Genomic DNA, 12,956 nt, shown 5'->3' on the forward strand with positions numbered 1-12,956 from the left:
CTACAAGCATCATAATGGCAATAAATTCATATCTTTCACTACTCACTCTAAACGTCAATGGACTCAATGCTCCAATCAAAAGACATAGGGTAACAGAATGGGTAAGGAAACAAGGTCCATCTATATGCTGTTTACAAGAGACCCACTTTAGTCCTAAAGACACCTTCAGATTGAAAATAAGGGGATGGAGAACCATCTATCATGCTAATGGTCAACAAAAGAAAGCTGGAGTAGCCATACTTATATCAGACAATCTAGACTTGAAAATAAAGACTGTACCAAGAGATGCAGAAGGGCATTATATCATAATCCAGGGGTCTATCCACCAAGAAGACCTAACAATTGTAAATATTTATGTGCCCAAATATATATAAACACCCAAATATATAAATCAATTAATCACAAACATAAAGAAACTCATCAATAGTAATATCATAATAGTAGGAGACTTCAACACCCCACTCACAGCAATGGACAGATCATCTAATCCAAAAATCAACAAGGAAACAATGGCTTTGAATGACACACTGGATCAGACGGACTTAACAGATATATTCAGAACATTTCATCCTAAAGCAGCAGAATATACATTCTTCTCCAGTGCACATGGAAGGTTCTCCAGAATAGACCATATACTGGGACACAAATCAGCCCTAATAAGTACAAAAACACTGAGATCATACCATGCATATTTTTAGATCACAACGCTATGAATCTCGAAATCAACCGCAAGAAAAAATTTCGAAAGGTAACAGATACTTGGAGACTGAAGAACATCTTACTAAAGAATGAATGGGCCAACCAAGAAGTTAAAGAGGAAATTAAAAAGTATATGGAAGTCAATGAAAATGATAACACCACAACCCAAAACCTCTGGGACACAGCAAAGTTGGTCATAAGAAGAAAGTATATAGCAATCCAGGCCTTCCTAAAGAAGGAAGAAAGATCTCAAGTACACAACGTAACCTTACACCTTAAGGAACTGGAAAAAGAACAGCAAATGAAACCGCAAATCAGCAGAAGACAGGAAATAATAAAGATTAGAGCAGAAATTAATGCTATTGAAACCAAAAAAAAAAACAGTAGAACAGATCAATGAAACCAGAAGCTGGTTCCTTGAAAGAATTAACAAAATTGATAAACCACTAGCCAGTCTGATCAAAAAGAAAAAGGAAAGGACCCAAATAAATAAAATCAAGAATGAAAGAGGAGAGATCACAACCAACACAGCAGAAATAAAAACAATAATAAGAGAATATTATGAACAATTATATGCTAATAAAATGGGCAATCTGGAAGAAATGGACAAATTCCTAGAAACATATACACTACCAAAACTGAAACAGGAAGAAATAGAAAATTTGAACAGACCCATAACTAGTAAAGAAATTGAATTAGTTATCAAAAATCTCCCAAAAAACAGACTCCAGGGCCAGATAGCTTTCCAGGGAAATTCTGCCGAAGGAATTCTTTAAGGAAGAGTTAACACCTCTTCTCTTGAAGGTGTTTCAAAAATTATAAATGGAAGGAAAACTTCCAAACTCTTTCTATGAAGCCAACATTACCTTGATTCTAAAACCAGACAGAGACCCCACTAAAAAGTAGAACTATAGACCAATTTCCCTGATGAACATGGGTGCAAAAATCCTCAACAAGATATTAGCCAACCGGATCCAACAATACCTTAAAAAAGTTATTCACCATGACCAAGTGGAATTTATACCTGGGATGCAGGGCTGGTTCAATATCTGCAAAACAATTAATGTGATTCATCACATCAGTAAAGAAAGGACAAGAACCACATGATCCTCTCAATAGATGCAGAGAAAACATTTGACAAAATACAGCATCCTTTCTTGATACAAACCCTCAAGAAAGTAGGGAGAGAAGGATCATACCTCGAGATCATAAAAGCCATATATGAATGACCCAATGCTAATATCATCCTCAATGGGGAAAAACTGAGAGCTTTCCCCCTAAGGTCAGGAACAAGACAGGGATGTCCACTCTCATCACTGTTATTCAACATAGTATTGGAAGTCTTAGCCTCTGCAATCAGACAACACAAAGAAATAAAAGGCATCCAAATCAGCCAGGAGGAGGTCAAACTTTCACTCTGCACAGATGACATGATACTCTATATGGAAACCCCAAAAGATTCCATCAAAAAACTGCTAGAATTGATTCATGAATTCAGCAAAGTTGCAGGCTATAAAATCAACACACAGAAATTGGTTGCATTCCTATACACCAACAATGAAGCAACAGAAAGAGTAATCAAGGAATGGATCCAATTTACAATTGCACCAAAAACCATAAAATACCTAGGAATAAAACTAACCAAAGAGGTGAAAAATCTATACACTGAAAACTATAGAAAGCTTATGAAAGAAATTGAAGAAGACACAAAAAAAATGGAAAAAGATCCCATGCTCCTGGATAGGAAGAACAAATATTGTTAAAATGTCGATACTACCCAAAGCAATCTACATATTCAATGTAATCCTTATCAAAATAACACCAGAATTCTTCACAGAGCTAGAACAAATAATCCTAAAGTTTGTACGGAACCAGAAAAGACCCCGAATAGCCAAAGCAATCTTGAAAAAGAAAACCAAAGCAGGAGGCATCACAATCCCAGACTTTAAGGTATACTACAAAGCTGTAATCATCAAGACAGTATGGTACTGGCACAAGAACAGGCACTCAGATCAATGGAACAGAATAGAGAACCCAGAAGTGGACCCACAAACGTATGGCCAACTAATCTTTGACAAAGCAGGAAAGAATATCCAATGGAATAAAGACAGTCTCTTCAGCAAGTGGTGCTGGGAAAACTGGACAGCAACATACAGAAGAATTCACCTGGACCACTCTCTTACGCCATACACAAAATAAACTCAAAATGGATGAAAGACCTAAATGTAAGACAGGAAGCCATCAAAATCCTCGAGGAGAAAGCAGGCAAAAACCTCGTTGATCTTGGCCACAGCAAATTCTTACTCAACACGTCTCTGGAGGCAAGGGATACAAAAGCAAAAATCTACTGAAACCTTGTCAAAATAAAAAGCTTCTGCACAGCAAAGGAAACAATCAGCAAAACTAAAAGGCAACTGACAGAATGGGAGAAGATATTTTCAAATGACATATCAGATAAAGGGTTAGTTTCCAAAATCTATAAAGAACTTATCAAACTAACACCCAAAAAACAAATAATCCAGTAAAGAAATGAACAAAAACATAAATAGACAATTCTCCAAGGAAGACATCCAGATAGCCAACCAACACATGAGAAAATGCTCAACATCACTCATCATCAGGAAAATACAAATCAAAACCACAATGAGATACCACCTCACCCCTGTCAAAATGGCTAACATTAACAACTCAGGCAACAACAGATGTTGGCAAGGATGTGGAGAAAGAGGATCTCTTCTGCATTGTTGGTGGCAATGCAAGCTGGTGCAGCCACTCTGGAAAATAGTATGGAGTTTCCTCAAAAAACTAAAAATAGAACTACCCCACAACCCAGGAATTGCACTACTAGGCATTTATCCACGGGAAACAGGCGTGCTGTTTTGAAGGGACACATGTACCCCCATGTTTATAGCAGCACTATCAACAATAGCCAAAGTATGGAAAGAGCCCAAATGTCCACTGATGGATGAATGGATAAAGAAGATGTGGTATATATGTACAATGGAGTATTACTCGACAATCAGAAAGAATGAAATCTTGCCATTTGCAACTACGTGGATGGAACTGGAGGGTATTATGTTAAGTGAAATTTGTCAATCAAAGACAAAAATCATATGAATTCACTCATATGAGGACTTTAAGAGACAAAAGAGATGAACATAAGGGAAGGGAAACAAAAATAATATAAAAACAGGGAGGGGGACAAAACAGAAGAGACTCATAAATATGGGGAACAAACAGAGGTTTACTGGAAGGGTTGTGGGAGGGGGGATGGGTAAAGGGCACCTTAATGGGTAAGGGGCACTAAGGAATCTACTTCTGAAATCATTGTTGCACTATATGCTAACTAATTTGGATGTAAATTTTAAAAAATTAAAAATTAAAAATAATAAAAAAATAAAAAACAAAAGAAGAAAAAAACGAATAAACATTTAAAAATTAATAAAAAATAAGAGATAAATTTATAAGCTACAATGCATTCACTAACAATAAGAAATATGAAATTTGCATGAACTGAAATACTCACCCTGTCATGAGTGGTACATTTCCTTCATACAGACATGCTAAATACTGGTCTCCTGAGATCCTGAAATAAGAACAAAAGGAGTTAGCTAGTGGGCACCTGTCTGGTTCACATAAGGGTCTGAGCAACATGAGCTCAATTTCCTGTTCTGATTGTTCAAAAACTTAGTCTATTTGGTTTCATATATTCACAAATTCTCACTGTTGGTTATTTGAAAGATGAGATCTGGACACAGAAGCAGGTCTTAGGCTGATAAGTGTGTGGTGAGAATGCATTCTGGAATAGGCACAAACAGCGCATATTCAGGCAGTGCCATGAACTGAAGTCATGCTAAGGCTTCAGGGGAAAGAAATTACCATGGGAGAGCACACGTGCTAAATAATCAGTGCACTATTGGGGCACCTGGGTGGTTCAGTTGGTTAACACCCCACTCTTGACTTCAGCTCAGGTCACAATCCCACGGTCGGTTTGTGAGTTTGAGCCCCATATCAGGCTCTGCACTGGCAGTGTGGAGCCTGCTTGGGATTCTCTCTCTCTCTCTCTCTCTCTCTCTCCCTGCGTCTTCCCAGCTCATGCTGTCTTTGTCTCTCTCTCAAAATAAATAAATAAACATTTAAATAAACAAACAAACAAACAAATAAATACATAATTAGTGCACTGTGGCTATGAGAGTGGAATATCTCTGAATCTGTGAGAGCCAGATAAATTATATTAACATAAATTCAGAGTATTATTCATATTATCCACTTAAGTAAAATAATTAGGTATTATGCCTAGAAACAAGGTATTAAAGTATACATAAAACATTATGAGTGGCTTTCCTATATAAAGAAACTTCTATGGAAACATGAGTGTTCTTTCTTTTCTTTGTGCCTTATCTATGATTTCAAAATTATCCCAAACAAAGATGAGCTACTTATGCAATCAGGTAGCTACTACCTTATTGATAGAAAAAGTTAATTAAAAATTAGTTAGAATTAGTTACAAAATTCATTAAAAATTAGTTAGAAAAAAGACTGAAGGTCTTCCATACTCCCTAGAACAACAGTTATTGGTATAGCTTGGATGACATTTGATATCAACAAGTTAAGACCACAGGAAACACTGTGGAGGAGAGTGGAAAGGGGGACCACTCAGAAGAGTATAAGAAGGGCAATGGTGCTGAGGAATTTGGGCTAAAAACTGGAAGGGACTATTTTTAGTAGAGGAATTTTAAGTGCCCCTCCCACTGGCACAGCCAGCACCAAAAATATTTATCTTGCATGGGATGATCATAATGTGGGCATGAATGATCAGAGGAGCAAGTGCCAATATAATCAATCTCTCATCGGTTAGGAACTCCGGCAGCTGGTCCCAGACTCCTTTGGCGGTTGCCTTGGACACTGTGTAGAACACACAGGACATGCTGTTGCTGCATTAAACCAACTCACTTTATTTCAAGGGCAATCCAGAGTCCGTAGCAACATGTCATCCTGCCTGGGTGCAATGGCGGCCAGTCTTTCTGTGCACCCAATCTCCTGTATCTACGGAAGGGTCAGTTGCTAGGGCTCTATGGCGGTATATCGGGGTTCTACCCCCTTCTTGTGCTAGGACCAAAATTCCAGGGGCACTCTGTCTTTCTGTTGTCTCTGTCACAGTGCCTGACCCGGCCCTTCTGGAGTCACAGACGCATCGAACTCAAATGCTGGCCCTGCTTTGGAGATGCCCAGAGCTTTCATCTGCTTCACTAGTACTTTTGTCTTCTCAAAGGTGCTGGCTGCTTTGATTCCCTTTTTTTTCTAGGCAGGATAAGGAATAGAGGCACTGTGTCAAGTGGGGAATGAACGTTCTCTAAAACTACCAAATCCCTACAAAGGCTTGTACTTCTTTCACACTTAAAGGGATTGGATGGGTTAACAACCTAGCGATCACAGCTTCTGAGACAACACATGTCTTACCTGACCAAATGACTCCCAAGACTTTATGGTAGTGCCTGGGCCTTGAATTTTCTGTAGGTTCACTGTCTATTCTCTCCCTTGTAAGTGTATCACCTGCAAGGTGTCCTGCAACAAGCATATCTTTGCATGTTAATATTATATCATCAATGTCATGGGCCCATTGTACTGATGAGGGGAAGGAGAATAGCGACAGATCTTGGGCTACTTGGAGAAGCCCTTGAAAGGTCCATTGTTGTTCCCCGCCCCCCCCCCCCCCCCACTGCCATGTGAAGGCAGATTAATCTTGTGACTCAGGTGCCAGCGGGTTTCTGAAAAAGACATTTGCTAAGTGCAGCATAGCATGATACACTCTAGGACCCTGGCCAAGGTATCTACAATGGTGGCGATGTTGGGAACAGCTGCATGGATGGGGGGGGCACTATTTTGTTCAATTCTCAGTATTCCGCTGTCATCTGCCATGAAGCTTACTTACAGATCTTACTGGGCTATGGAAAGCATGATGGGCAGGAAGTATGATACCCACTCTGAACAGTTCCTGGATAAGTTTCTCTTATCTCCTTATGCCCCCAGGGAACTTATATTGTTTGACTGTTACCACCCCTTATGGGGGTGGCAGGCTTACCAGTTCCCAGCTGGCATTTCCTGTCAGCACTTATTTGATTACTGTAACTACAGGTGGAATTCAGCAATACAGGTTTGCAGATTGACTTTGGAGGGTATGAATGCCCAAAATGTTCTCTGGTATTGGGGAGGTAAAAATCTCATGTTCTTGGGCAGGGGTGGAGAACACCCAATTGCAGTGTCAAAAAGACCTTTCTGACCATAACTATTTGCCCTCCTTAATTATCAATGGTGTGAGGGGCCAAGAAACTTCTGATGGTTACCATGTATTAGAGTACATTCAGCTCCAGGGTCTACCAGAGTTTACCCTTTGTTTATTTCTGGAGGACTAGTGAATAGTGAGCTCTATACGAGGCTTCTGGTCACCTCTACTGACCCTCACCTGGAGGTAATCTTGGCTTGCATCCTATGCCCAGGGCATTGGGAGGCACCCACCGTAAATAAGACTGTATTCCTAAGGCCTCTGTTGGAGCAGGTGGGGCATCAGGGATGGTAGAAGCAGATGTGGCAGGTCTGAATTGTTCAGGCTTTAAGGCTTCCCATACGACAACCAACACAGCATTGGGCTGTTGGTCTATCTGTTCAGATGGGATCCCCGCAGCAGTGAGGTCAAACCACATTTCATTCAGGTTACTTTCATAGGATCCTTTACAGCCTTTTGGCTCTTCCAGCTCCCTCTCTGTTTCGGGTCTTTTCCACAGCCCATCCTCATTCCTGGCATTTGTCAGTCCCCTTCAGATCAGCAATGAATCAGCCAACATCATAAACATCTGTCCCACGACTGGGCTCAGCACGGACATCAGATCAGCATCCCATACTGGGTGCTGGAGCAGACTAGAGAATCTTAGTTTTCATTCCTGCAATGCATGTGGTTCTGATTAGGGCCTTCAAAGACAGGGGCATAGATGATGGTCTGTTTCATTTCCAATTCTCTAAGAATTTTCTTTTCTTTTTCTTTTTCAACAGATCCTGCCTCAGGTTTATTTGTGCAACTAGCACAGAAAGATACCAGCCCCTGCAGATAGAAGCCCAGGGTAACACCAGTCTTCTGTCCTCACATTGGCAGACAGAAGCCTCCATATTAGAGCCTTTATCAGGGACCCGGCACCTCCAGCCACATCTGGGGCCAGAGCCACAACCTGGGCCTTGGTTTGAATCTTGGCCTTGGCCTTTGGTTGGCAGAGCCTGAGACACTTGGCATTACGGGCATGAGCACATTTCCAGAGCATGGGGTGAGTGATGTAAGCAAGTTGATTGAGCTTGCGGCTGCCAACCTTTGGGATCACGGACTTGTCAAGGGCATTGATAGCCTCAGCACATACAGCCATGGCCTTGGCATTACTGGCCTTCATCTCCTTTAGCCCTTCTTGTTGTGCTTTCTGGCAAAGCACATGTTCCTCAGGAACTTGGGGTCCACCCCCTTAAGAGATTCATATCTTTGGGGCACCTAGGTGGCTCTGTTGGTTAAATGTTCGAGTTTGGCTCAGGTCATGATCTCATGGTCTGTGAGTTCGAGCCCCACGTTGGGCTCTGTGCTGATAGCTCAGAGCCTGGAGCCTGTTTCAGATTCTGTGTCTCCCTCTCTGCCCCTCCCCGGCTCAACTCTCTCTCAAAAATAAATAAACATTAAAAAAAAGAGACAGGGATATTCATATCTTTGTGACTGGGGTTTCTTCACTTCTGCACAATTTTTGTGACTGGTTGTGTGTGGTGTGGTTCTTGCATTGGGCAATTTCTATACTGAAGCCCGGAACTCCTGAAGCACCTGGGACCGGAAGAGAAAGAGGAAGTTCTAAGAACTTCTTGTACTTCCCGTAGAGATTTCCAGGGTCCCTGGTGCCCAAAGAGGCCTCCTCATTGGGCTGAGCTTCCCTGCAGGCTAGAATAACCCAATCGACAAGGGAGTGAGTACCTTGAACCCCTGAGTACCATGCAGGTGCTGCCAGAGAGCAGTGAATGTGGTTGATGTTGCTCATTTTCTCTGCCTCCTGCCCAGTCAGAGAAATCCCATGGCCCCTGCATCTCATAACTGTGCTAGCCACACCTGGATACTTTCCCAGGGTTTTTTCAGGAACTTGGCAGCTATCCCAATAAGCTTATCCCAATAAGCTTATCTTCTCTCTTCATGAATGTTTCCTGAACTGGGGGCTCCCTGGGGGCTGGGGTTGCTGTTGCTGGGCTTTTGCTTTCCTTTGTGTTTGGGGTTCGAAGGCAGGGGACAGTACATCCGCTTCACTGTTAGTCACCACATCCTGCTCTTCACTCTGCTCACCTCCCGAGGGATTCTCTTTGCCCCCAGTGAGCTACATGCAGTTTCTCAAACAAGTGCATTAAGACAACCAGCGTTTTTGAGGTGTCCCCATACTCACGTGTGGTCCACAAACCTCTAATCCATGGGACCCCATGCCCCGCACGCAGAAATTGATGGCCAACTCAGGATTGTTCTGTAGAATGCCTCTCTCCCAAGGCCCATTTCTTTAGCGTCCTGGCTGGCTCAACAGTTCACAACCCCGTCAACTTCCCAGGTGAAATCTGAAACTGGCCTTGCAAGCAGAAAGAAAGGGGAAGCCAGAGAAAGAGGCAGGCCACTCCAGGTCGGTGGGCGGCAGGTTTAATAAACAAGGGAGCTTACATATGAGGCTTGTCCTGAGGGGCAAGTTAATCCCCACACCACCAGTTAGATCTTAGAAGTTTATATGGAGGCTTTACCTGGGCTCAGTCATGTACACCATGCGGGTGTTCTCATCACTATCTCAAGGCCGTGTCCTTGGGGAAGCCTCTGTAAGTGGGGAAGGCCAGCGGAGTGTATATTCCAAGGACAGGATTGGAGGCGAGGAGCCTCCGACTGCCGGGTCCAGCTCACGGGTAAACCTGCAGTCACGTCCTCTTGCTGACCTCCTCCAACAATATCTTGCAGAGAATTGACAGTATAGACATATTATGGCATTAAATAAGTTTCAGTAACAAACAGGTAATGACAACCTCCCCCAAACATTTAAGAATTTTAAAAACACACATTTAATAACTCATGGGCGGCAGAAGAAATAATAAGCAAACTTTGAAAATACTTAGAACTCAATGATACTGAAAATACTACTCACATCTTGTGGGATCCAGCCATTCATTGTTTATGCCTCTGCTTCCCTCAGGGAGGCTGTGGGGTGGGGCTCTCACTGCACACTAGGCATGTTACTTAGGCCATAGCATGTTTCTTTTCTATCTTATTTATGTTCATTTATGAAATAGAACTCAATACCCATTACTTTGTTATATATATTTTTAATGTTTATTTTTGAGAGAGAGAGAGAGACAGACAGAGCTCAAGTGGAGGAGGGGCAGAGAGAGGGAGACACAGAATCCCAAGCAGGCTCCAGGCTCTGAGCTGTCAGCACAGAGCCCAATGCGGGGCTCAAACTCATGAGCCGTGAGATCATGACCTGAGCTGAAGTCGGGCGTTTAATCAACTGAGCCACCCAGGTGCCCCTTACTTTGTTATATTTTTAAGGGCCAATTACCCCGTTGGATTCTGGTTTCAGTGAGAAGTTGTTTGACAATATATGACTGTTGTAATTTTCCTCTTGTTGTCTGGGTGTCTTATGACTCACTTGGAAGGAGTTTAGGAGTGCCAGTGAATAGGGTTGTATCCTGGACATTTTCCACCCTTTCTCAACAGGAAAACTGGCCCCAATACAGAACCCAATACAAAGTGAAGATACAGAGCTCCTTACTCAAAAATTATTAAAGATTTCAAGCATGAGGACTTGCTAACATGGGACCTGGTGTGATAACACATGTCATATGGCCATTAAGTTGCCTCTGCTCTCCTCCCTCCTTCTAACCTTCTGCTGGAGTTCCCCATTGGCCAAACTCAACTGGTAACCAGAATTCAAAGGGGTCTATTTGCTGAATTCCTGATTCCTGGGGACACAGAGCTGAATAGAGATGGGCAAAGACTAGATCTGGGGAGCAGAAAAAAGATATCCAGCCCAGATGAGTAGAGAAGATATTTATCTCTATCTATGTCCGAGTGACAGAAGGTAAAGAAGCGTAAGACACCTTGGGATTAGCCAATGATGACTAAGTGTAGACATATTTCCAATATGACTAAAAAATAAATACAGGGGTGCCTGGGCGGCTCAGTTGGTTGAGTGTCCGACTTTGGCTCAGGTCATGATCTCACAGTTTGTGAGTTGGAGCCCCACATTGGGCTTGCTGGGGTCATTGTAGAGCCTGCTTCGGATCCTCTGTCTCCCCCCACCCCCTCCGCCACCGCCCCTCCCCTGCTCATGCTCTCTCTCTCTCTCAAAAATGAATAAATATTTAAAAATAAATAAATAAATAAATAAATAAATAAATAAATAAATACAAATACCAAATAAGTAGTGTTGAGAAGAGAAAGTAAATAATAACCCCAAGGTTCCAATTGCATCATTGGCTTTGGGGTCTGACCAACTTCTATCCCAATACTGGCCTTGACTTTTAGTAGCTATGTAATGGTAGGCAAATTGCTCATTTTTATTGCAACAGAGTCCGTAAAACAGAGATAATAGTTACTTCAGAAGTTGTGGGCTAAATTAAAGGATGTCCCTAGCACCTAGCAGGTGTTTAATAAACATAGGAGAGTAGAAGAAAGCTGGGGTCACAGACAGAAATGGATGAGTCAGAAAAAGGTCTTTCTAGTTCTGTGGATCTCTGGAAAAAAGGGAAATGATTATTCTATAGTTTTAGAACTCTGGTGGTTAGGAGGTTTTCTCTAATGATACCATAGATGGCTACTTCTGCGGAGTGTAGCCATTTTTTGAAGTCTGCTATTTGATTCCCCTGCTGGACATGACAGAAAGAATAGAGACTTTGCAGGCAGGCAGGAAGACGTGGTTTTAAAATCCTGTCTCCACCAATCAGTAGTGGCAGGTTGTGTTAAGTCCTCGGAGCCATAGTTTTCTGTTACAAAATGTGGTATCACTGTAAGGATTTATGAGAGAGTGTTGGTAGTATGCCACAGAAATGCTCGAATTTCTACCTGATCTGCCAGTCTTCTAAAAATTTTTAAAAATTAATCTATTCAAAAAATATTTTTATTTAGTTTTAGAGAGAGAGAGAGAGAGAGAGAGAGAGAGAGAGAGCACTAGTGGGGAAGGGGTGGGAAGAGAGGGAGACACAGACTCCAAAGCAGGATCCAGGCTCTGAGCTGTCAGCACAGAACCCAACGTGGGGCTCAAACTCGCAAACCACAAGATCGTGACCTGAGCCAAAGGTGGACACTTAACCAACTGAGACACCCAGGTGCCTCCTTTTTTTTTTTTTTTGGTTCTTTTAATATTTTTATTTATTTTTGAGAGAGAGAGAGAGACTGCCACTCTTTTTTTTAGTTGAGCTGGACTTAGGGATCAATTTCTCTTGCCCTTCTCCCCTAAAGCCTAAGAAGTTCCTGTTTCCAGCAGCTAGCAGTGTGGTTCTTTTCTGTGGGTTTTACCCTTTTCCTCTGGGCCTTCCTGGCCACAGAAGTCTCAAGAAGAGAATAAAGAGAGGAAGAAAACAATAAGAACCTGCATTCACTTCTGCAGGGAAGCTCTAGTTACTCACTGGCTTTCACCCAGACCTGTGTTTAAACCTCCCTGCCTTGGGAATGAAAAAGCAACAGAGGAAGCTTTGTGTTTCCCTTTAGAGAGTACATGAGTTGAGCAGAATGTGTCTTAGTAGGTTGACATTCATGTCATTTGGCAAACGAATCTTTGCAGAAGTAATTCAAGATCTCCATGTGAGATCATTCTGGATTCTCTGAGCGAGCCCTCCATCCAATAACAAGGGCTCCTTATATGAGACACTGAGGGGATAGACATGGAGAGAGGAGAAGAAGGCCATGTAAATATAGAGGCAGGAGTTAAAGCCATGGAGCCCACCAGAAGCTGGAAGAGATAAGGAAGGATTCTCCCTTAGAGGCTTCAGAGGGGGCACGCCCTGCCAACACCTTGATTTCATCTTTCTGGACTCCAGAACTGTGAGAGAACAGATTTGGATTGTTTTAAGCCACTGAGTTGTGGTTATTTCTTACAAGCAGCCCCAGGAATCAATATAGTATTCAATGAACACCAATTGTAAAGAATGAATATACATACTACTAACAACAATAGCTGCCCTGTATTGAGCATGAATTGAAGACAGCAGTTTCTGGAAGC

General features: G+C 42.2%; 1 protein-coding gene across 1 annotated transcript; it reads right to left on the reverse strand.

Moving 5' to 3' along the window:
* Window positions 1-7,754: 7,754 nt before the first annotated feature.
* Window positions 7,755-8,300, reverse strand: LOC122472660 (60S ribosomal protein L29-like). The gene has a single exon (XM_043562426.1). The coding sequence runs from the start codon at window positions 8,130-8,132 to the stop codon at window positions 7,773-7,775; it is 360 nt and encodes a 119-aa protein (XP_043418361.1). The 5' UTR covers window positions 8,133-8,300; the 3' UTR covers window positions 7,755-7,772.
* Window positions 8,301-12,956: the final 4,656 nt, after the last annotated feature.

Source organism: Prionailurus bengalensis, chromosome B4, assembly GCF_016509475.1.
Source record: "Prionailurus bengalensis isolate Pbe53 chromosome B4, Fcat_Pben_1.1_paternal_pri, whole genome shotgun sequence".
In the NCBI taxonomy this organism is placed as follows: domain Eukaryota; kingdom Metazoa; phylum Chordata; class Mammalia; order Carnivora; family Felidae; genus Prionailurus; species Prionailurus bengalensis.